General features: G+C 47.6%; 1 protein-coding gene across 3 annotated transcripts in view; it reads left to right on the top strand.

Moving 5' to 3' along the window:
• The first annotated feature begins 3,183 nt into the window (after nucleotides 1–3,183).
• The window catches only part of BTBD1 (BTB domain containing 1), a 38,540-nt gene continuing 18,145 nt past the window's right edge, over nucleotides 3,184–23,578 (top strand). The window contains exons 1-5 of one of the 3 annotated variants that reach the window (XM_062206324.1): nucleotides 3,189–3,657; nucleotides 13,644–13,800; nucleotides 18,189–18,335; nucleotides 20,052–20,157; nucleotides 21,393–21,590. In XM_062206324.1, coding sequence (XP_062062308.1) covers nucleotides 3,263–3,657; nucleotides 13,644–13,800; nucleotides 18,189–18,335; nucleotides 20,052–20,157; nucleotides 21,393–21,590 — 1,003 coding nt within the window. In that variant the 5' untranslated portion in view covers nucleotides 3,189–3,262. Of the gene's footprint in view, nucleotides 3,658–13,643; nucleotides 13,801–18,188; nucleotides 18,336–20,051; nucleotides 20,158–21,392; nucleotides 21,591–23,578 lie in introns of all 3 variants that reach the window. The other 2 variants (XM_062206326.1, XM_062206325.1) reach the window with 2 other exon arrangements.

Below are 23,578 nucleotides of genomic sequence, written 5' to 3'. Positions count from 1 at the left end.
CTTGGGCCATCCTCCACTGCCTTCCCGGGCCCCAGCAGAGAGCTGGCCTGGAAGAGGAGCAACCTGGACTAGAACTGGCACCCACATGGGATGCTGGCGCCGCAGGCAGAGGATTAACCAAGTTAGCCACGGCGCCGGCCCCTGTTCTTTTTAAGGATTGTTTTATCTACTTGAGGCCCTTTGTATGTCCGTATTAATTTTAGGATCATTTTTTAAATTTCTGCAAAAGGCCAGCTGGGATTCTGATGCTTGTACTGGATCTGTAGATTAATTTGGAGGACACTTCCATGTCAAGATATTGACTCTTCTGACCAATGAATGTAGCCTTCTCATTTATTTACATTTTCTTTAATGTCTTTCAACAACATTTTTGGAGGTGAGAGTTTGGTGCAACAGTTAAAGACATTACTTGGGATCCCCTCATTCCATATCAGAGGACCTGGGTACGAGTCTCCACTCTGCTTCCTGCTCATTCTCACTCTGGGTGATGATGGCTTACGTACTTGGGTCCTTGCCCACCCATGCAGGAGACTTGGGTTGAGTTCCCGGCTCCAGGCTTCAGGTTGGCTCAGCCTCAGTAGTTGCAGGCATCTGGGGTGTGAACCAGCAAATACGAGATCTCTATCTATCTCTGTCTCCGTGCCTTTTAAATAAAATGAATATAAATAATAAAGCTCTGTCATTTTTCATGTATAAGTCATATACTCGGCTAAATTTATTCCCTGAGAATTTACTTTTTGATGCCATTATATTGTAAATAAAATCACTTTCTGAATTTCAGTTGAGATGGTTCATTGCTAGCCTGTAGAAATTCAATTGATTTTTGTATATTGATCCTGCTTCTTGCAATCTTGCTGAACTCATTGTAGCTCCAGACTTTATGTGCAGTACACAGAGCCTTTCTCTGCTGGTATTTCTACTTACCTGTATACATGTACCTTAGAAGTTATCCAATGGCATGAAGTGGATTTGTGTGTGGATTTTTGGATTCTGTTCTTTGCCTCTTTGGCAGCCTCATGCTCTGTTTTCCTTAGCTCTGTCTGCTTGGGAAATAAGCAACAAGTCAGAAAATACCCTCAGGGAGAAAGGTGGCGTGAACCTCACATATTTCGTTCAAAATGAAATTAAGAAAACAATTTTATTTACAATAGCCTGAAAAATTCAATACTTAGGAATGAATTTAACGAGCACAAGACTTACATACTGAAAATGACAAAACATGTATTTCAGAGCTGGTATTTTCCCATTCTAGGCTCCAAGCAGGTTCACATATTGTTACTGGTTGTGTTCAGCTTGAGCAGTGCAGGGTTAGGGGAAGAGAGAGCTCACTGCACAATGTGGGTTTGCCTAGTTGTTTCTGTGTGACTTGCGGTTAGATTCTAGGTTGCACATTTGTTGCGAGAAGACTATGCGGTGATGTGTGAACTTGGCCTCACTTCAGAAGGCACGTGATGTCCCAGGGTCGCTATGCTGAGCTCGGAAACTTGGTTAAAGCCGAGACTACCAATTCTCTCCACTGTAAAGGAGTTATGACTCCTGAGACCGACCAGTCCTCTGAGATTGACCCATCTGTTCCCCTAGAAACCTTTCTGTGGCTTTATTACCCATTGATTGAAAAACCCAAACAAATCATTGTATCGAGGATAACAGAATGGAGGATTTTCTATTTCCATAATTCTTCCTCCTTCCTCTCTTCCTGTTTTGGGGGTCACTGTGGATTCATGAATTTCTTTCTAGGGGTACTTGACCTTTCAAAGCATTTCCCTACAACGAACAGGTGTTCCCACCTACATCTGCTGGGTCAAGAACCATGTCCGGGGTTTCCTACTTTCTGCCTTTTTTTTTTTTGACAGGCAGAGTGGACAGTGAGAGAGAGAGAGACAGAGAGAAAGGTCTTCCTTTTCCGTTGGTTCACCCTCCAATGGCCGCTGCGGCCGGCGCATCTAGCTGATCTGAAGCCAGGAGCCAGGTGCTTCTCCTGGTCTCCCATGGGGTGCAGGGCCCAAGCACTTGGGCCATCCTCCACTGCACTCCCAGCCACAGCAGAGAGCTGGCCTGGAAGAGGGGCAACCGGGACAGAATCCGTCGCCCCAACCGGGACTAGAACCCGGGGTGCCGGCGCCGCATGCCGTGAGCCGCTTGCACCGGCTGACTTTCTGCCTTTACCAGCGGATTCGACTCGGGGCCTGCCTGGCCACACGGAGGCAGGAAAGGCCCCTGGCCCCAAAGCTGACCCTCTAAGACTTAAACACTGCCTGGGAGGGCTGACACGGCGGCCCTGCCTCGCCCATCCACTCTGCTTCAGGCTCAGAGCCCAGAGCAGGTGCTGGGAAGAGGGCTCAGCAGAGGGGGCTTCTTCAACGAGACAAGGGGACAAGGCGCCCAGGCAGCCCAGGACCAGGGGGCAGTGAGAAGTGGGAGGGACCAGCAGGCCTGGACAGAAGAGGACCCCCGGGTTCCAAGCTTCCCGGGATTCCCACAGGAAGCGGCCCTCTGCAGCGGCGGCGGGGAGTCCGGGCGCCCACTCCCCACCATGCTCCCGTGGCCATGCCTGCCAGCGGTCCCCACGCGCAGGCCAGAAACCCTCGAGGGAGAGGCCCGGAGGTCGGTCCCGGGGACGGAGCCGGGGACAAGGCGGCTCCCGGGGTCTTGGCGCCCGTGACCTTGGGCCTGGCCGTCTGCAGCCTGCGGGAGCCCCACCTCCCGGGAGCGCAGGGCCTCGCCCAGGCCCGCCCGGCCGCCAGCCGCGCCGAGCCCGCGCCCCAGCCGAGTCCGCTCCGGAGCCACCGCGGGCGGGGCGGGGCGAGCGGCGGCGCGCGGGGAGGGGCGGGGCCGGCGGCGGCGCGCGGGGAGGGGCGGGGCGGGCGGCGCGCGCGGGCGGGGCGGGCGGCGCGCGCACGGGGCGGGGCGGGGCCGGCGGCGGCGCGCGGGCGGGGCGGGGCGGGGCGGGGCGGGCGGCGAGGGGCGGGCAGCGCGCACGGGGCGGGGCGGGGCCGGCGGCGGCGCGCGGGCGGGGCGGGGCGGGCGGCGGCGCGCGCGCGGGGCGGGGCCGGCGGGGCGCGCGGGGGCGGGGCGGGGCGGACGGGAGGGGCGGGGCGGGCAGCGCGCACGGGGCGGGGCGGGGCCGGCGGCGGCGCGCGGCCTCCGGAAGCGCCTTTCCCGGAAGGCAGGGAGGCGGGGCCGGCCTCCGGGGGCGGCCTAGGCGATGGCGGCGGGACGGCCGCCGTTCTCGGCGTAGCCCGGGGAGACGCGCGGCTGGAGGATGGCCTCGCTCGGGCAGGCTGGCGCGGGGGATCAGGCCCCGGAGTCTGAGGCGGAGCCGGGGGCCGCGGGGCCGCCGCCGTCGCCGACCCCTCTGGGGCCCCTGATCCCCCTGCAGCGGGAGCCGCTGTACAACTGGCAGGCGACCAAGGCGTCGCTGAAGGAGCGCTTCGCCTTCCTCTTCAACTCGGAGCTGCTGAGCGATGTGCGCTTCGTGCTGGGCAAGGGCCGCGGCGGCGCGGCCGCCGGGGGCCCGCAGCGCATCCCCGCCCACCGCTTCGTGCTGGCGGCCGGCAGCGCCGTCTTCGACGCCATGTTCAACGGCGGCATGGCCACGACGTCGGCCGAGATCGAGCTGCCGGACGTGGAGCCCGCCGCCTTCCTGGCGCTGCTGAGGTGAGCGCCGGCTCCGGGCGGGTGACCTTGGGCCGCGCGCGCCGGGCCTCAGTTTGCTCCGGGGCGGTCGCCGGCGTGGGTGTCGCTGTCCCCGCCCGCCTGGCCGTTGAAGGGCGCCCTGAGAGCGGGCCGGGACGGAGGACGGACCGCGCGTCCCCGAGGGGCCCGTCCGCCGGGGCCGATGTTTTTGTTTGGAGGCGGGCAGCCGTGGTTTTGGGTTTTGCTTTAAGCCTCCTCCGCGCCCCCCCCCCCCCACGAGCGGATTACTGGTTCACGACCCGTGAAAGGCAACAGCCAAAGTTCACGGTGGGTTCCGCGGCCCGTGTCTCTGCCCAGGTCACTTCGGTTTACAGTGTGAAGGGAGTTTGCGCTTCTGTTGCTTTGAGAGTAGCAGGTGCGGCTCCTTGCGCGTAAACGGGAGAGAGTAGTAGTGGCCTGGCATTGTTCGCTTTCTAATGACAGCACCCCTGGTAGGGCGGTGGAGGAACCGTCTTCCCCAGTGGCACCCGTGTGCGGGCGCCCACGGGAGCGCGCGCGGGGGGCCCGCCCCGCGCCAGGGTGGTGCATGGCCCGGTCAGGTAACAGCCTTGGCCACGCTGGGCCGAGGACAGGCGGGCGGCGGGGACAGCCGATTCCAAGATCCCATTCGTAGATGGATGGAGGACAAGACGATCCCTAGGGGAAAGGGAAGACGCTCGTTAAGTAGTGTTTAATCTCGGCAGGCATCAAGGAGGTGCAAATTAGAACAATGAGGTGCTTTTCCCCAGCCCTGAAGCCCGCCACAGATCTTTCCAGAGGTCAGAGAGCAGGCAGTGTCCTGTACGGAAACATTCCCCGGAGCCTGCCTGAGTGGTGAGCAAGTGGCCAGCTGGAGGGCGTGGCTGGAGAAGCAGCGTAGGTGCCTGGATGAGCACACAGTGCGGTCCCTGCGTGTGAAATGGCTACAGCGACCAATGTTGGTCATGGATGCTATTGGAAACTGAACGGACGCAGGGCACGCATGCCTGGAGACAGGGCAGAGGGGAGCCCGGGACCACCCAGCAGAGGTGTGGAGTGGGAAGATGCTAGAACCTCTGTTTTTCTTACTTCCTGTTAAGTTTGTTCGGTTGCATTTGTGAGAGGGGAGTAACAACTCAGAAGGTCCTTTTTTGGTGTTTGGTTTGATGTGGACAGGGAAGGCCTGGTGTGGCCTGTTCAGGTTTTCTAGACTGGAGGTGGTTGATCTGTGGGCCACCTGTCCTGCAGAACTTCGTAGGTCCCTCCCTCCCTGCCCGCAGGATCAGCATGTGGAAGTGAGATTTCAGGCCATTTTTAACACTTCCCTACGTGATGCTTGCAGAGGCCAAACTTGAGAACCACTCATCCAAAAACGTTGCTGAGTGGCCTTTTTCCTTTGAAAACGTGTTGAGGTTGCTAGGGCAGGAATACAGAGGAGAAATTCTCATTCCGTGTTTTGTCGAAGCCACTAGTCCATCCTTTCCCGTCAGTAGCAAATAAGTTTTAGTCCTTGAAATGTAGCACAGCGTCATTTGATTTCTCATTATTAACATTTGATGTCTTATTTTCATGGTAACTTATCCGTCTTCAGGTTCCACTGATTGTCCTATTCTGAAATTGATATTCGGGTTGGTATTTGTTTACTTATTTGAGATTTACTTATTTGAAAGGCAGAGTGATGGAGAGCTGCCATTGGCTGCTTCACTCCCCACACCCCCGCGACAGCCAGGGCCGGGCCAGGCCAAAGCCAGGATCCTGCACTGATTTTTAAACTTGCCTACTGGCAGACTGTGAAAGACATACCTGCTGTATTTACCTAATATCGTGTGACAAGAAGGACGCCTGATAGTACTTGCCCAGCTGGGAAGACAGGTTCCCTTAGGCATGTTTGCGCTATGTTTACAATTTCAGTTGACATTACTTAAAGTGAATGGATTTCCGTTTGAAGCCCTTTAAGAAACTGCTGACTTTCAGCTGCCTGGCCTTTGAATGTGTCTCAGTCCACCCTGTGACAGATACTTAACCCTGCGCTCCCTGGCCACTGTTTGCAGTGTTGGGGGCGCAACGTGAACAAGCAGAAGCCCCCGCCCTCATAAGATCTGTGATCCAGTAAGGGGAAGCAGGGATGCGCCTGGCTGCCAAGTGTTGCCCGGTGTTTGAATGAATGATCAAGCCCTGGGGGAGGGAACGCTAAGCAGGGCAGTCGCGTTGTAGGCCCCACGTTTGTCCCACCGCAGGAACTCTGAGAGTAAGCCAGTGTGATCTGGGCAGAGTAAGGGGGAAGAGGTAGAAAATGAAGGCAAGAAGTGAGGCCGTGGCGGGGGGAAAGGAGGGTGGGGGGGGGGGGAAGGCCTTTGTATCATCTGGTATGTGATGGAAAGGGCTGGGGTCTGATTTACATTTTCAGAAACAGATTCTGGGGGTGAGGTGCCTGTGTCCCATGTCTTAGTCTCTGGGTTTGATGCCCGCCTCTGCTCCTGACTCCAGCTTCCTGGTGATGGCAGACCCTGGAGGACCTGTGGTGATGGCTTAAGTATTGGGCTCCTGCCACCTGTGTGGGAGACCCGGGTTGAGTTCCCACCTCTGAGCTTCAGTGCTCACCTTTGTGAGCATTTGGGGAGTGAGTCAGCGGATAGGAACTCTCTTGCTGTCAAACAGATAAAACAAAACCAAACCTCAGCCTGGCGGTTGTTTGGAGGTTGGACTGGGCCAAGCAGTGATGACTAGAAGCTTTTGGTGGTAGTCCAGGCAAGAGCTGATGGTAGGTTGTACCAGGGAGAGAGCAGTAGATAGGAGAATTGCTTGCATTCTGGATGCATTTGGAAGGCAGGACAAAAGGACTACCACGGTGTGCAGGTGGGAATGGTGGGGCAGACAGTAGAGGTAGGAACCTGGAGTTTTGGGAAGAGCTTGTTGGACATATATTTGAATGCTGTTCAAACCCGGAGGCCAAGTAAGGTCACCTGGGGAGGAGTGGCGCTGGTGAAGAGGGGTGCGCTCTCCCAACACGTCAAGAGTGAAGTGGAGGGTGGGTAGCCTTTGACGGGCTGGAAGGGAAAGCCCAGGGGAAAACTGCCAGCTGTGGAGAGTGGTGAGGAGGGCTACCTGCTGCTGCGAGCTGGGTAAGACGCCATTGCATTGATGAGGACTCCCACGGGCCGCGCTGCCGCTAACCCGCCAGCCGTGATTTCAGCTGGTCAGCAGTGGGAGTGAGATCTCCTGGAGGGAGGACCTGCTGGAGACAGGAGTTTTGTTGCAGAGAGGGGACAGAAATAGAGTGGTGGCTGGGAGGGCCCGGAGTACTCATTCCTCAGGACTCTGCTCTCAGCTGTCTTTCTGTTTCCCAGTAACTCCTGGTGGCGCGCGTCCCCGTCTGGAGCGCCATGCCCTCATTTCCAGTTGGAGCTTCATGGAGGGAGTGTGTGGTAGCCGTGCAGGTGGGCATGTCATAAATAAAATACAGCCGACATTTAACGAGTGTCTATTGTGTGCCATGTACTGTTTCTAAGCACCCTATGTGAACTCGGATTTCGGAAGTCTTTGAGGCAGGCACACTTACTATTATCAGTGAGCTTTTGCCATTATTAGTGCTATAAATAAAGCAGTCCAAAACTCTGGGGCTTCAGAAGCCAGTACTTTATTCTTGCTCATGAATTTTGGGCATCAGCTAGGAAAGACGCGTGGGCTTGGTTGGCTCCAAGTTGTAGTTTGGTTCTGTTCTTTCCTATATATATTTTTTTTTTTTCATCCTTTTTTGGACCATTCCTGAAGAGTCTGTCCTCTCCCTTGGTTTTTTCCTGCATTTCTTTAACCAGACTACTGCCTTTAAACTTCCGTCCTCCGTTCATGCTGTTAACAGTGCCTCCTCTAATATCCACAGAGTGTCCTATGAGTCCCTGGCTTTCAGCAACTTCCTTTTGCCTGCAGGAAGAAGTTTAAGCGCTTCAGCAGGCAGAGAAACCTTTCTGAGCTGACCTCTCTTTCTTCCTCCCCTTCCACTCGCTGGTCCCACCCTGGCTACTGCTGGCCTTTTTCTTGTTTCAGTCCCTGACCCCTAAGCCTTTGTGCTTCTCCGTCCTTTTCCTAGGTCTCCACACTGAATTACTACAACTGCAGGTGATCTTCAGGCTTTGCCTCTCCTATGAAACATCACTTAGTTCTACCCACGGGCAGAATCAAGTGCTGGTTCATCTAATCTCACAGCATGTTTTGCTTCCCTCTTGCTGTTGAACCAGCCACTCCAACACCCGCTGGCTTAAACAACTGGCTTGTTGTCTTTCACAGTTGTGTGGGTTGCCCGGGATCTCCTGGGGACTTTATGTAGCCTCTCCTTGCAGTCTCCCATGCACCCTGGCAGCTGGGGCTGGAGTCGTCTGGAGGTTTGACTCTGGTTCTGGGGTGGCTGAGCCATTCTCCCTCTCCGTGTAAAGTCAGGTCGCTCCTCTTGGATTCTCCAACAGGGCAGCTTGAGATCTTGGCTCGCGGCTGCCAGGCATCCTTAAGGTGTGCTCCCCAAACTGGCACCACGCCACCCAGCTGCATTCTGTTGTGGAAGGGAGCCTCACAGGACCAGCCCAGCTGTGTTATGGGACAGGTCTACACAAGGATGTCACTGCTGGACGGCAGGATTTCTTGGGAGGCTTAGATCTTAGAGGTCTGTTGCTGGGCATCAGTGCCCAATGTTCTGTTTTGTTTTGTCTTGTTTTTTTAAAGATTTATTTATTTATTTGGAAGACAGAGTTACACAGAGAGAAGGAAAGGCAGAGAGAGAGGTCTTCTAGCCGATGGTTCACTCCCCAATTGGCCACAATGGCTGAAGCTGCACCGATCTGAAGCCAGGAGCCAGGAGCTTCTTTCATGTCTCCCACGCAGGTGCAGGGGCCCAAGGGCTTGGGCCATCTTCTACTGCTTTCCCAGGCCATAGCAGAGAGCTCGATTGGAAGTGGAGCATCAGGGACTCAAACTGGTGCCCACATGGAATGCCGGCACTGCAGGCAGCGGCTTTACCTGCTGTGCCACAGCACTGGCCCCGCCAATGTTCTGTTAACAGTACTACATTACATCTTAGTCATTTCATTGCCAGACTATAAGCTTTTTATGGGCAAAGCTATCTTACCCATATTTATATCTCTAGGACATATCATAGTGCTTGATAAATATAGTCCCTAGATTTTTTATTTAGTAAATGGAGTTTTTTAAATAAATATTTTAAGTATATTGAAAGAATCAGTAGTGATACAAAGTTTTTTTTATATGTGATCTTGTGATTTTTCTAGTATAAAATCAAGTTTTCACCTTAGCCTTTTGAAGATTTTAATTAGATTAAATCTGCATTAAGTTTCATCTTTGGGAAGGAAAAGGAGTGGTTGGATTACATAATTGTTTCTCTGTGCTCTTGTCCTTAAAGATTAAATGTGAAAGCTTAGAATGGTCTCTTTAAAATACAAAGTGTTGTTGTAATGTCATGTTTAATTTTAAATTATATTTTATACATTTTGGCTTGCTTGGGTTTTCTATAGTATAAATTCTATTAATTAAACCAAGTGTAGGGAAGATATATAAGTAAAATATGAGCAAAGGTGATTTTTGGATATTTAAATAACTTTTCTTCTTAAAATGAAAATAATTTCCCCATTATTGCTAAATAGAAATGTATACCACATTGTCTAGTCAGTTAGCATGTGCTTATTAATACTTACAGATGTGCCCACACTGCCTGGTGCTGTGGGAAAAAATATAAAAAGCACAGTACTTTTTCTTACTGTTTATATAGTTCAATATTCATTTTTAATTTGCATTGCTCCAAAAAGAATTTAAAACGTCTTAGAAGAACACAAGGATGAGAGATAAAAAAGAGCCCAAAGTGAAGGTAATAGAAATAAGTATGCCAAAGCTAAGCTACAGACTTAATTTTAATCATCTGAGCAGCAGTGCAAAAAGAGAAATCTGGAGTGGGTGTTGGTGCAGCCAGTTAAACTGCCACGTGGGACGCCCACATTCCAAATTGGAGTGCCTGGTTTGAGGCCTGGCTACTTCACTTCCCATCCAGCTTGCTGGTAATGCCTCCTAGGAGGCAACAGATGATGATGGCCCAAGTACTTGGGCCCCTGCCACCCATGTGGGAGACCCAGATGGAGTTCCTGGCTCCTCACTTCTACCTGGCCCAGCCCTGGCTGTTGCAGGCATTTGGGCAGTGAAATGGAGTGAAATGGTGAAAGTGCACTATTGCTACAGGATCGCTTGTGTGTGTTTGTCTCTCTCTCTCACACACTGTCACTCTTTTGAGTAAATGAAAAATAAATACATACACACTTTCTAAAAAAGAAAGCATTACCATAATCAACACTGTCTTTCATCTGTATCTTTAGAAAGACAAGTTTCTTTAAAATGTTCTTGGCGCTGGTGCTGTGGCGCAGGTGGTTAAAGCCCTGGCCTGAAGCGCCGGCATCCCATATGGACGCCGTTCTAGTCCCAGCTGTTCCTCTTCCAATCCAGCTCTCTGCTATGGCCTGGGAAAGCAGTGGAAGATGGCCCAAGTCCTTGGGCCCCTGCACCCACGTGGGAGACCCGGAAGAAACTCCTGGCTCCTGGCTTCTGATCAGCACAGCTCTGGCTGTTGCGGCCAGTTGGGGAGTGAACCATCGGCTGGACGACCTCTCTCTCTGCCTCTCCTCTCTCTGTGTAACTCTGACTTTCAAATAAATAAATAAATCTTAAAAAAAAAAATGTTCCTGATAAAGGGTCTTAAGCTGTCACTTGCAGCACTGGCACCCATGTCAGAGTGTCAGTCCCACTCCTGGCTGCTCTGCTTCTGATCCAGCTCCCTGCTTATGCACCTGCAAAGGCAGCAGATGATGGCCCAAGCGCTTGGGCCCCTGCTGTCCATGTGAGACACCCAGCTGGAGTTCCAGGCTCTTGGCTTCCGCCTGGCACAGCCCTGGCAGTTGTTGGGGGTCATTTGGGAAGTGAACCAGCAGATGGAAGATCTCTTTCTCTTGGTTTCTCTCTCTCTCTGCCTTTCACATAAATAAACTGGAGACATATTACCAAGTTATTTAATACAAGCATTTTGAACAGGGTGGCCTCACACAGAGTAACCTAAAGATGCACTTCTTGTTCCTGGAATGTTCTTCCCACTCTTTCCATCTTTTAGGATTTGTCAAGGTAGAAATTCCTCTCAAGTTTTTCCAACAATTAAGGCGGGTGTGAATCCTTCTACCTGGTCCTTGAAACAAAGCTGCATGGGTTTCCGGTTCAGAAAGAGGACTGAGCATGCTGCTAGCCTTCTGTCTCCCTTCATTACACTGACCTTTAAGAAACTAGGTCCATCACAGCGAGGAGAAAGAGGGTTTGGGGTTGCAAAGGCCGACAGTGCAGGAAAGAGCCCCAGCACTCGGGAGCTGGCGATGGGTGACAGGGAGTTGATGAGGCTGGGGTGCTGAGCGCAGAGCCCAGGCAAGGAGGTAGGAGCGAGGATCCTGCTAGGAACCGGTGCTGAGAGGGGGAATTGAGAAGATGGTGCTCACGGGTGGGAATTCATCTAAGGACAGCTTATGGACCACCCCTCACCAGCTGCGAGGCTCCTGTGTGAATGGATCGAGCACACTGCCCGGGGCAAACTACAACTGCTGGCATGGCATCGGGACCCGTGGGTGAAGCTCTCATAATGGCGCCGAGGGGTCCCTGGCCTCAATGGTGGCAGGGTGTGAGCCAGCAAGCCCCCCACATGCACAGAGCTCCAGAGAGTTTGTTTCCGAGATGGTTTTATCTGGAAGACAGAGCAGCTGTTAGAATACTGACCCCGGTGACGTCCTCTGTCCTCCGTGTAGGGACAGTCAGAACACGAATGGCAAAGAGCAAGAGAAACAGGACAGCTGGTCTTCCAGGAAACATGTAATTCAGAGAACAGAGAGAAACTTTAAAACTTTGGCTACTGTCTTCTTGAAGACTGGAGAAAGATTTTGCACCCATAAAAAGATTTTTGCATCTAGAAAATCAAGACATGATTGCTGTGTAGAAAAAAAAGATCAAGAAAGAGAAAAAATTCTCAGAAATTTAAACATGATGCTTGGGAAAAAAAGGAGAGCTAGAAGGTAACAAAGAGATCTTCCAAAATGCAGAGGAAGGTAGCAGTTAAAAAATATGAAGCAATATACAAATGAATAAGGTTTGCCGAAGCTCATTTTTTTGGTCAGGCACTATTCAGAATACTTTACGTGTTTTAACTTAAGGCTAGTCCTCACCTCAGAATTATGAAGTAGGTGCGGTTGTTGGCATCTGTTTTGAGAGAGCTACGTATGTGTCTGTGGGTTGCCGCCTGGCGAGCAAGTGGTAGGGTGGCCTCAAACCACAGCTCTTCCCTCTCCTGGTTGGCATTGTAGGATGGCGCTGGGAATGGTATCTTGTGGTACACAGCTGACATGTTTCCTAAGCCTTGGTTTCCTCATCATTGAAATGTAGGTAACAATGTTTACTTTCTCTGTGGGAGGGTGAAATCAATTGGTGTTGTACAGTAAACACTCAACAAATGTTCATTTTAATGTTCTGTCCTTTGTATCCCGTCCCCTCCCCGGCCGTGAGTGACTGTGCCTTAGTTGTTGTTGTGTTTTTTCATTTTATTTGAAAGGCAGACGTGAGACAGATGGAGAGCTGTCTTCCATCTGCCGATCACTCCCCAGACGCCCACACAGCAGGTCAAAACCAGGACCCCATCCCAGTCAGGGTCTCATAGGTGGGTGGCAGGAGCCGAGGTGTTAGAGCCATCACTGCTGCCCCCCAGGGTCTGTATTAGCATCAGGAAGCCGGATTGGAAGCGGAGTAGCTGGGCCGGGAACAGGCACTGCGGTACGGGGTGCGGGTGTCACTGTGTGGAGTAGCTGGGCCGGGAACAGGCACTGCGGTACGGGGTGCAGGTGTCACTGTGCGCCTATGCCGGCCCCCTGACTTCGTTTCGTGCCCTGCGCTTATCACACAATGTGGCAGGAAGTGTTAGGTGAGCATTAGGAGGGGGAAAGATTGGCTCTCTTGAGTCTCTAAAGTAAGTTTTTGGGAAAAAAATCAGGTAATAACGAGGGTGATCCTGAAAAAACAGCTACCCTCCCCTTTAACCTGAGTGTCCCTGCACCTGAGGTCATTGTAAGATTGATGAACGTGGTGGGGCTGGGGAGGGTACCAGGCTGGCGTTCCCCGGGCCACGGGAACGAGAGGAGGAAGCTGCAGGGGCGAGGGAAGGGAAGAAGGGAAATGAAGGCGAGCCCAGCCCCTCCCTCTTCGTGATGGCCTATGGCGCTGAAAGAATACGTAATTCTCAAACCCTTATTTTGCAGCATCTGTAAGTATTGGCAAGATGAAATTCCTGTTCTTAAAGCTGCACTTCCCTAGTAGCCTTGGCTGTCACAGGTGTCTCAGAGAACCAGCAGTCAGCAGGGGTGGCTTCAAGTTGATAGGCGAAGCCCAAGTGTAGATTCGGAAGCGTGGCCCAGGCCCTCGCAGAGAATCTTAGCTTTGCCCGCTGTTCCGTGAAGCCGCTCGGCCTGGTGACCCAGCAGCTGAAAGCAGTGCAATGGCAGGGAGGCGCTGTTGCACGGATCAGCCATATTTTGAGAAACTTAGACCCAAATATTCCAGCCCGTGGCCACAGAGAGTCATTTAATGTATTAACAAGTGCTTTATTCCTGCCAAGCCCCAGTCCTCTATTCCGAGATAACAACGGAAGGTTAATAGGAAGTAAGTAATGTGCCCATGGATCTGCTTACACAGCACCCTTTGTTGAGGGAGAGTTGCATGAACCACTGTAGACCAAAGCTCCAAGAGAGCCCTGGCGCGGGTTAGAGACATGGGTTGGTCTCCTGGCTGTCACTTAACTTGAGTTTCCTCTGTGGAGAGACTTCCTACTCTTCAGGGTTGAGTATGATGCAAATACCAGAATGTTTTTTATTTTGCTTGTTACCTTTTAAAACATGACTGCAAATTTCCCAATCGCTCTCCAGATTTCTCTATTCAGATGAAGTTCAGATTGGTCCAGAAACAGTGATGACCACTCTGTACACTGCTAAGAAATACGCAGTGCCAGCCTTGGAAGCACATTGTGTGGAATTTCTCACCAAACATCTGCGGGCAGACAATGCCTTTATGTTACTTACTCAGGTGAGTAGATGTAGCTAAGGTATGTATCACTGTAGTTTAAAAATGAAGTGTAAGCATATAAGTATATGAATATCTAATACTTCCTGGGGAAGTCTGGTTCATTATTTTAAGGTATACAAAAAGTTCATGGAAAATTCATATTATGAATAAAGTATGTGTGAATTTCAAAAAATTCTTGCAAAAAATAAACTGATCTTTTTTAGCTACAGAATTTTTTTCTTAATATACAGAATTTTTTTAAAAAAAAAGGTTTGTTTTTTTTTTTCCTTTCTATCGGAAGGCAAAGAGACAGAGATTTTCCATCTACTGGTTCATGCCCCAAATGCCCACAACGCCCAGGGCTGGGCCAGGTCTAAGCCAGGAGGCAGGATCTGAGTACCAGTCTCCCATGTGGGTAGCAGAGACCCACATACCTGAGGTATCGTCTGCCTTCCCAGGGTGCCCGTTAGTAGGAAGCTGAATTGGAAGCAGAACAAGGATTCAAAGCAGGCAGTCCTGTATGGAATATGGGCCACCCAAGCAGTGTCTTACCACTACGCCAAATACTCACTCCTCAACTTATCTTTTAATTTCATTTCCCCATGAACTTTTTGAAGCACTCCCACATACAATTACTTTTATAATGCCATGCACGAACTATATCATATCCATAAGATTTTAGAATAGCAAAGCAAATTAGAGTTAATACAGTGCTGGATCGTAGAGCTAAAGAAGCTGAGGCCTTATGTAAGTAGAGTGTTAACAACACAAGGGGAGATAGCACTTATGATTAAAATCCAGTGTTGTTCCTGCTACTTGAGGTTTGATAGCATAGCATTTTCTGGACATCTTCCTTCTCAGTTTTTTTGGATCTTGAAGAATGATTAACTATTTCAAGTTCAAAAAAGTTCAAAGATTAACTATCTTTGTGCCTGTGTCTGCGAACTTGCTGGCCCGTTCCTGGAGGAGTTAGAACTTTAGGTTTATATAAAATATTGTTTCTCTGACATTTTAAAGAATTTTTACTGAGTACGTTATCCATGTAAAATGTACATATTGTAACTGTGCAGTATAGTGAATTTTTACAAATTGAACACAACCTATGGAACCATTAACCTGTTATTTAACACTTATTAATTGCCCATAATGTGAGCCCAGTACTCTGCATAGAAATAGTTTTTCTTTTTAGACAGAGTTGTAATAGTCTTATATAAAGTTGTCTTCAAGATTCTAAGTTGGTAAAATATAATACGATTGAACATTGGCACTGGACATAATCACGATGACCCTGATGACCCTGAACTCCGCCCTCTCATTCTTCTAGTGGGAAATCAGGAGAAACCTGGCCTGATTAACTGCCCATGCAGTCACACAGCAGGCAGGTAGGGCTGGGGCCCAGAGTTCCTGTTTTCCAGTTCATCATTCATCCATCTTAAAGAAAATAATTAGTGCTTTTTCCCCCTTTTAAAAAATTTCCTGTCCTTTGTAGTTAGGGAAAACCACGCTGATGTCACTCACATCTCCTTGAACATAGCTATAGAACTCCATGTATCCAGCTTGTCCCTTTACATTTATTACCACCTTTTCTCCTCATTGCGACTGAGATGTAGGTTACTATTATTCCCAATTTGAAGATGAGAGATAGAAATTTCTAGAAGTAAATGTGGTATGTAACACTGGATAGCAACTGGTGAAAGTAGAAGCTATCAGCCTTCAACTAACAGTTCTTAAGGTGTGGTGATACTGATGCATGTAACAGTGGCAAAATGTTCTGTGTGGTTGTGGGCCAGGCACCTTTCTGACGTTTTGTGTACTTGAACTCATCTGATCCTTACAGTGACTTTGTGAGGTGGAGGTCTTCAAAGGAAAGATTTTTCTTACTGTCACCATTTTATAGACAAGGAAATTGAGGCACAGAGAAGTGAAATAACTTGATCAAAGCTATACAACTAGTCCTATAAGCAGTATATCCCTGCATTTTTTCCTCTTTTGAATTTGTGACAAAAATCTAATAAATAAGTTGATATTCATAAGATTTTTTTATTGTCCCAGGGGTTTTAATGTGTGTAGAGAGAATCACTTAACTCCTTTTATTTTTAAGATTTAATTTACTTATTTATTTGAGAGGTAGAGTTACAGACAGAGAGAGGGAGAGAGACAGAGAGAAAGGTCTTCCATCCGTTGGTTCACTCCCCAAATGGCTACAACAGCCAGAGCTGAGCTTATCTGAAGCCAGGAGCCAGGAGCTTCATCCCGGTCTCCCACATGGATGCAGGGACCCCAGCACTTGGGCCATCTTCTACTGCTTTCCAGGTGTATTAGCAGAGAGCTAGATCAGAAGAAGAGCAGCCGGGACATGAATCAGCACCCATATGGAATGCCAGTGCCCCAGACGGAGGCTAAACCCACCACACCACAGCTCCTGCCCCAATCACTTAACTACTTTTATTAAGTTCATAAACCAAAACCAAAGTTCACCAAAACCAAAATGCAGCCACTAAAACCCAGGTTCTGGTTCAGTAGGTGCAGGGTGGGGGCCAAGCACCCTTGTGTCTAACAGACTTGCAGACAGCACCAGTGTTTCTGGACCACACTCTGGGTAGCAAAGGCTGACAGGTGTCCTGTGCGGAGGAAGGACCTTGTTAGTGTCTTGTTGGCCTGAGAACCCAGTGCTACGTCAAGTTTTTCAGTGATGGGATCGTGTGACCCAGCCCCCAGATTGGCCCTGCACTGCTCATTCTGCCCAGTCACTGAGTGTGTTCCTTGGCTCCAGAGGGCCTGTGGCAGCTGTACTGTGAAACAAGTACTTGGTGACGTCAGAGTAAGTTTGGAGAAAATTTATTTTCATCTGACCACACTGGATTCCAGAGGAAACTTGATAATGCCTGTGTAGTCTAAAGGGTGACTGACAGTTGCTACTCTGAATAAGATCGTTTTTTAAAAAGTTACTTTTCCAAGAGCGTGAGATCAAGTTTTGCATGAGCACCAACTGCAGATGTAGTAAAGTTGGCCAGACCTAATTCCTGCTAATAATGGATTTCAGTTTCTAACAATGTGGGTTTCATACCTTAAAAATGGATGAACCTTGATCCTAGATCGTAAACTGGACCAGGAAAAGCATCATTGATACAAGCAACAAAGCTGAAATATAGCTAGTCAATGTGATAAAAATAAATTGTATTGGTTCTAAATTGGCCAAAGTTAATTGCTGTGGTTATATGTGAAAATACCCTTATTCTTAGGCATTTTAAAGTATCGTGATATATGTAACTTATTCTCAAATGGCTCAGCCCCCCCATAGATCCATACATATGTATGTACACATATATGTATATGTTTGGAGATAGAGCATGATAAAGCAAGTGGGGAAAAATGTTAAAAACATTTACATGCATAAATCTGGATGAAGTATATATGAGGGTTGTATATTCTATCCTTGCAACTTTTTTGTAAATTTGATTTCCAAATAAAAATGTTACATTAAAAAGTTACATTGATAGAATAAATAGTAATTCTGTTTTATGTGATTTTCCCTTAATTAAAAACAATGCATTTGTTTGAAAGGCAGATAGAAAGATCTTCCATCCCTTTGCTGGTTCACTCCCCAGGTGCTTGCAATAGCCAAGGTTGGGTCAGGCTGAAGCCAGGAGGCTGGAACTCAATCTGGGTCTCCCGTGTGGGTGTCAGGGACTCTGTCACTTGAAGCCATCACCCTCTGCCTCCCAGGATGTACCTAAGCAGGAAGCTGGATTGGAAGTGGAGCTGGGACTCAAACCCAGGCGCTACAAAATGGGATGCGGGTCTCCCAAGCAGCGTTTTAACAGCTGTGCCACTCTTTCTCCTGGAGCTTATTAAAATTTAACAAAGTATATATAAACAGGCTCAGTGTCTAATCTAAGAAAAAACAGTTTCATATTTGAGTTTTCTGTCATTTTTTAAAAAGCTCTATGTATTTAAAATATTTATCTTATATGTAAAACCATTTAATTTTTAAAATTTTAAAAAAATTTATTTGAAAGCCAGAGAGACAGACAAACAGAGTGGGCTTCCATCCCCTGGTTCATTCCCCAAATGCCCACAGCAGCCCCGGCTGGTTCAGGCCAAAGCCAGGAGTCCAGAACTCACTCTGAGTCTCCCATGTGGGTTGTAGGAACTCAAGCCATCGCTCCCAGGTGTGCATTGTAGGAAGCTGGGATTAGGAATGGAGCTGGGACTTAGAGCTATCATTGTAAGGCTGGGTGTGGGCATCTCAAGCAGTGTCTTAACCTCTGTAGCATGTGCCCTCCCCCTTATGTGTATAACCTTTTACATTTCACCTTTTTAAAAAGTATGTGCTTGATATATATATATGCTCCAATTTTTTAAAATAAAAGTTTATTTATTTATGTATTTATTTATTTGAGAGGCAGATACAGGGAGAGAGAGGGAGCACACGATTCCATCCTCTGGTTCACTCCCCAAATGACCGCAACAGCCGGGGAGCCGAAATGAATTCCAGGTCTCCCAAGTTGGTGGCAGGAATCCAGTTTTCGGAGCCATCACCGCTGCCTCCCAAGGTCTGCATTTTAGCAGGAAGCTGGAGTCGGGAGCCTGAGCGGGAACTGAGTGAGCCCAGGCTCGCCAGTATCGGATGCGGGGATCTTAACCAGGCATCTTAACCACTAGGCTAATACCTACCCCTGAAAATTTTAAATATATACTTCAAATAGATGTTATATATATGTGTGTGCATATATATAAATTAAAGCCGGTGTGTGTAATGCTTTTTGCTCTGTCATAAAATGTAAGTGTGTGGGATGTCTCAGTTGTTCAGTAGCATCTGAGTTAGAGTCCTTCTAAATGAATTCACTTTAATGGTAAGAGTTCCAAGTCATGCCAAATAATGGGTGTCATCTATGGTGTGGCTGATAGATTGGCAGAATTCTCAGGAGGTTCCTGCAGTTCCTGGCAGGAACACCTGTGTACATTTGGTGTTTTTTTCCCATTTTACAAAACATAAATGGAGCTATCAGTAGGTCAGAATAAGAACTTGGTTGTTGGTGTGCCCATCTGCAGTATTTTGGCTTTTTAAATAAACCTTATGTGGGTTTGACTGATTCTCCCTGCTTTACAAGCTTTGATTTTGGGGAATAAAATTGCATATTGATAAACCATATATTTAAATTTTTTTCTTTGTTATTTATTTGAAAGGCAGAGAGACAGAGACAGAGATCTTCTGTCCTCTGGTTCACCCCCCAAATGCCCATCACAGCCGGGGCTGGTCAGGCTGACGCCAGGAATCTGGAACTCAGTCCTGCTCTCCCTGGTGGGTGGCAAGGACCCAAGCACTTGGCCTTCACCTGCTACCTCCCAAGGTGTGCGTGAGCAGGAAGGTGGAGGTAGAAGTGGAGCTGAGACTGGAACCCAGGCACTCTGATATGGGATGCAGGCATCCCAAGTGGCATTTTAACCACTGTACCAACCATTTGCCCATAAAAAAAAGCACAGAGGGTCATTATCCTCGACTTCTGACTTACAGCCTAAATCAGCTTTGCTAGCATCATGCATTATACACTCTTGCTCACTGTGTACTGTGGCTTCTTTTGCTCATCATGTTTGTGGGATTCAGTATATTCTTGTGTGTAACTGTAGGTCATTTATTGTCGTTGTATGATATTCTGTCATATGAATAATTTTATTTGTACTTCTGTCATTAGATCTAATTTTTGCTTTAGTCTATAGAGCTCTTGCTCTAAAATCTTGTACTCCATTTTCTCTCCCCAGTCAAAACAGAAAATGGGAAGAACTCTGATCTGTTAGCACTGATGTGCTCAATAAGTGATGTTATGACTTAATGAAGGTCATAACACTGAGGTTGACGTTCTAGCTTGGCAGCGTACCTAGCTAGATGATCAGTGCTTCTCGCTCTGAACCCATCTCCCATTTGGAAAATTGGATAATAACATCTGCCTTGTCTAACCCTGGAGGGCTTATTAAGCATCGGAATAGATAACATGGAAGAAAACAGGCTGTGAAGCATATGAAAATAAAATAACAGGATCGTTATTGGTAATGAGTATTGCTTATCTCAGCAGGGCACTGGTGTTTTAAGCTTTGGTTTCTAATTAGGGAATGAAGAAGAGTTTTAAGAATATACAGACATTATAATTATATTTTAAGTAGGTGTTTTTACATAATTAGCGATTATAACTGTTTACCATATGAACTTTGAATATGCACAGCCTGAAGTTAAAGTAACTGTGAAAGTAAAATAACTGTCTCTGTGTGTTTAGGCTCGATTATTTGATGAACCTCAGCTTGCTAGTCTCTGTCTAGACACAATAGACAAAAGCACAATGGATGCAATAAGTGCGGAAGGGTTTACTGACATTGACATTGGTAAGTTCACTGTGGACCTCTGTGGTGGTGGTCGGAGTGCAGTAAGGCCGCACTTGTCAGCCCCGTTGGAGAATGAACTGTATTTAATTAGTGATTTTGTCCAAATGGTTGACCTCTACCTTTAAAGGTTTTGCCTTCTTTCATTTTGCTGAAAATATTCCTAGAAGTTTTAACTGCCTCATTGCCTTTCAAAAGATTTCCAACAAATAAGAAGGCTTGTCTTATGTATGACGTTATATTACAGTCCTATAAGTAACAGCAAGGGCAAGACACAACTTGTTAGGGAAATGTTGATTTGGAGACTCAATGAACAAATTTGTGAAAATTGAGGGTTTTTTTGTTTTGTTTTTAAGATTTAATTACTTGGGGCCAGCACTGCGGCATAGCAGGTAAAGCTCTACCAGCAGTGCCAGCATCCCATATGGGTGCCACTTTGAGTCCCGGCTGCTCTACTTCTGATCCTGCTCCCTGCTAATTTGCCTGGGAAACTAGCTGATGATGACCTAAGTGCTTCGGCCCCTGTGCCCACGTGGGACTCCCCAGATGGCATAACAGTTGGGTCTGGGCCAGTCCTAAGCCAGTAGCCAGGAGTTTCTTCCACATAAGTGCAGGGGCCCAAACAGTTGGGCCATCTTCCACTGCTTTCTCCAGGCCATTAGCAGGAAGCTGAATTGGAAGTGGAGCAGCCGGGACTTGAACCGGCACCCATATGGGATGCTGGCATTGCAGGTGGTGGCTTAACCCACTGTGTCACAATGCTGGCCCCAAAAATTGAGATGTAAGACACCATAATAGAAGAGATGACATATCAAAATGTGATTTTGCCTTTTCTAAGTTAGATATGTAGAAAATAATTCCTGCACTTGAATATTTTAAGTGTTTATTTGAGAGGCCGGAGGAGAGAGTCCGGGTAATAGAGAACTTCCATCTACTGAGTCACTCCTCAAATGCCTATAGTCGCCAGGCTGGGCCAGGCGGAAGTCAGGAATTGGGAACTCGGCCAAGGCCTCCTACATGGATGGCAGGGACCCAGCTATTTTAGCCCTCACCTGCTGCCTTCTGGGGAGCACAACAGCAAAAAGCTGGAAGTTTTAATGTCTTCAAAAGTATAGAGCATGCAGTTTTAAGCAGTTCATCTTCCATTGAGGTTTGAAAACAATATAAGCATGTTTGTCAATATTGCTTTGTTAAGGAACAAAATCCTAATGTGATATATCTTTGTATTTCTCCTATAGACACGCTGTGTGCAGTTCTAGAGAGAGACACACTTAGTATTCGAGAAAGTCGACTTTTTGGAGCTGTTGTGCGCTGGGCAGAAGCAGAATGTCAGAGACAACAGTTGCCTGTGACTTTTGGAAACAAGCAGAAAGTTCTAGGAAAAGCCCTTTCTTTAATCCGGTTCCCACTGATGACAATTGAGGAGTTTGCAGCAGGTGAGACCACACCGCTACCAAAATCCACCTGAAACTGTTTGAATAGTCAGTCTCCCTGTGCCGGAGAAGAAAAGCAGCTCTTGTCCATTGAGCACACGAGTGTGTGTGTGTGTGTGTGTATTTAGTTTCATTTAATTCTCATAGAAGCTCTTCAAGGTAAATTGTCCAGGTTTTCCAGGTTACAGAAGTGAACCTGGGAGAGGTGACATGCCTTGCCCTAGGTTACGCACAGATTTTTTCACTGTGAAAGTTCCGACTCCTGGGGCCGGATTGCCAGTCCTGCAGGCAGCTCCTTCCTGCCCCTCCGCATCACTAACCTCTCAAAGGTTACTGCTTTCTGGCTTCTGTGATTAGCTATGTCCATATTTAAACTTCACACAAAGGAAGTCACAATATTGTGTGTTCTTTTGAGTGTGTCTTCTGTATTGTAACGTGTCTGTCAGATCCATCCACGTGGAAGCGTGTGGCAGTAGCTCATTCTTTTCCAGTGTTGTGCAGTGCTCTGTTTTGTGAATTCGCAGTGATCTGTTTGGGGCTGTTGTGAGCACGCCTGTACACACCATTTGTGTACGTGTGTAATCCAGTCTGTTGAACGTACGAGTGTAGGAGTGGATCTGTGAGGTCATCAAGTGTGTGTAAGTTCAGCTGTGGCAGGTTCTGCCAAAATGGTGGTAACAGTGCACACCCAGCAGTGAACTGAAGAGGAAGTTCATTCCACTTGTGCACATCCTTTCCGGGACGTGGTATTGCACGTATTGGGTCGATGTGAAGACAGAATTTGTTGTGATTGTAGTCTCAGGTTTCTAATGATTAATAATGTTGAACATGCTGGTATTCTTTTAATCCGACCTGACAAACTGTCTTTTATTTGGACTGTTTGGTTTACTTAGATTTAATGTATTGCTAATATATTTGGACTTACATTTATCATTTTGCAATTTGTTGTCCATCATCATATGTGCTTTTTATGTGTCTTTCAGAGAAATCAGATTATTTTTATTTTATTTTTTTGAGGTTATACAGTTTTCCCCTTTATTCTGTTAATATACTGAACTGCATTAATTGACTTTCCAATTTATACCTGTTTTGGATTCCTTATATTAACTAGACTTGATTGTCATGCATTATCCCTTTTTGTATATTACTGGGTTCAATTTGATGAAGTTTTTTAGTACTTTCATGACTGCTTCATAAAAATAAATTATACTGTAATTTTCCATCCTTAGAGTAAAATTATCAGAATCAGTCTAATACAAAAGTTCGGGCTGTTATACCTCTTCAGCAAACCAGAGTTTGTATTAACCTTGCTAGGAACCAACTTCTGGTTTATTGTCTTTATCATAGCATGTTTTCCATTGCAGAAATTTTTATCTTTATTTCCTTGCTTTAATTTTAATTTGGTTGGGGTTATGTAGTTAGTTCTTATGGCTTTCTGAGATAAATACTTGGAACAGGGCTTTCAGCCTGTGCTCAGGTACCTTTAAGTCATTTGTCCTGTAAGGCTGAAAGTTGTTGAGACTTGTTTATGGCCCGGCATACGTCAGTTTTCATAACTATCCAAGCATATTCAGAAGAATGTGCTCTGAGATGTTGGAGGCAGAAAAATCGAAATATTTCTATATCTGTTCAACAAATCAACATTAATCCTGTAGCTGTGAAAGAAACATGCTAATGATGTTCACATTTTCTATCTGTGTGTGGGTTTTTTTGGTCTGTTATATCACTTACTGAGCAGTTGATTAAAATTTTTGGTTATGATCGGGAACGTGTTTCCTTTTGATTCTGCTATTTTGTTTTGTTTTGTTTTTAAATTTTATTTGAAAGGTAGAGACAGATCTTCCACCCACTGGTTTATTCCCCCAATGTATGCAACAGCCAGAGCTCAGCCAGGCCAAGCTGGGAGCCCGGAGCTAATAAATCTGTCTCCCACCTGTGTAGCAGGGACCCAGCTGCTTGAGCCATCACTTGCTGCCTCCAGGGTGTGCATT

Source organism: Lepus europaeus, chromosome 11 (assembly GCF_033115175.1).
Source record: "Lepus europaeus isolate LE1 chromosome 11, mLepTim1.pri, whole genome shotgun sequence".
Lineage (NCBI taxonomy): Eukaryota > Metazoa > Chordata > Mammalia > Lagomorpha > Leporidae > Lepus > Lepus europaeus.
This window is presented reverse-complemented; position numbering and strand designations above follow the sequence as displayed.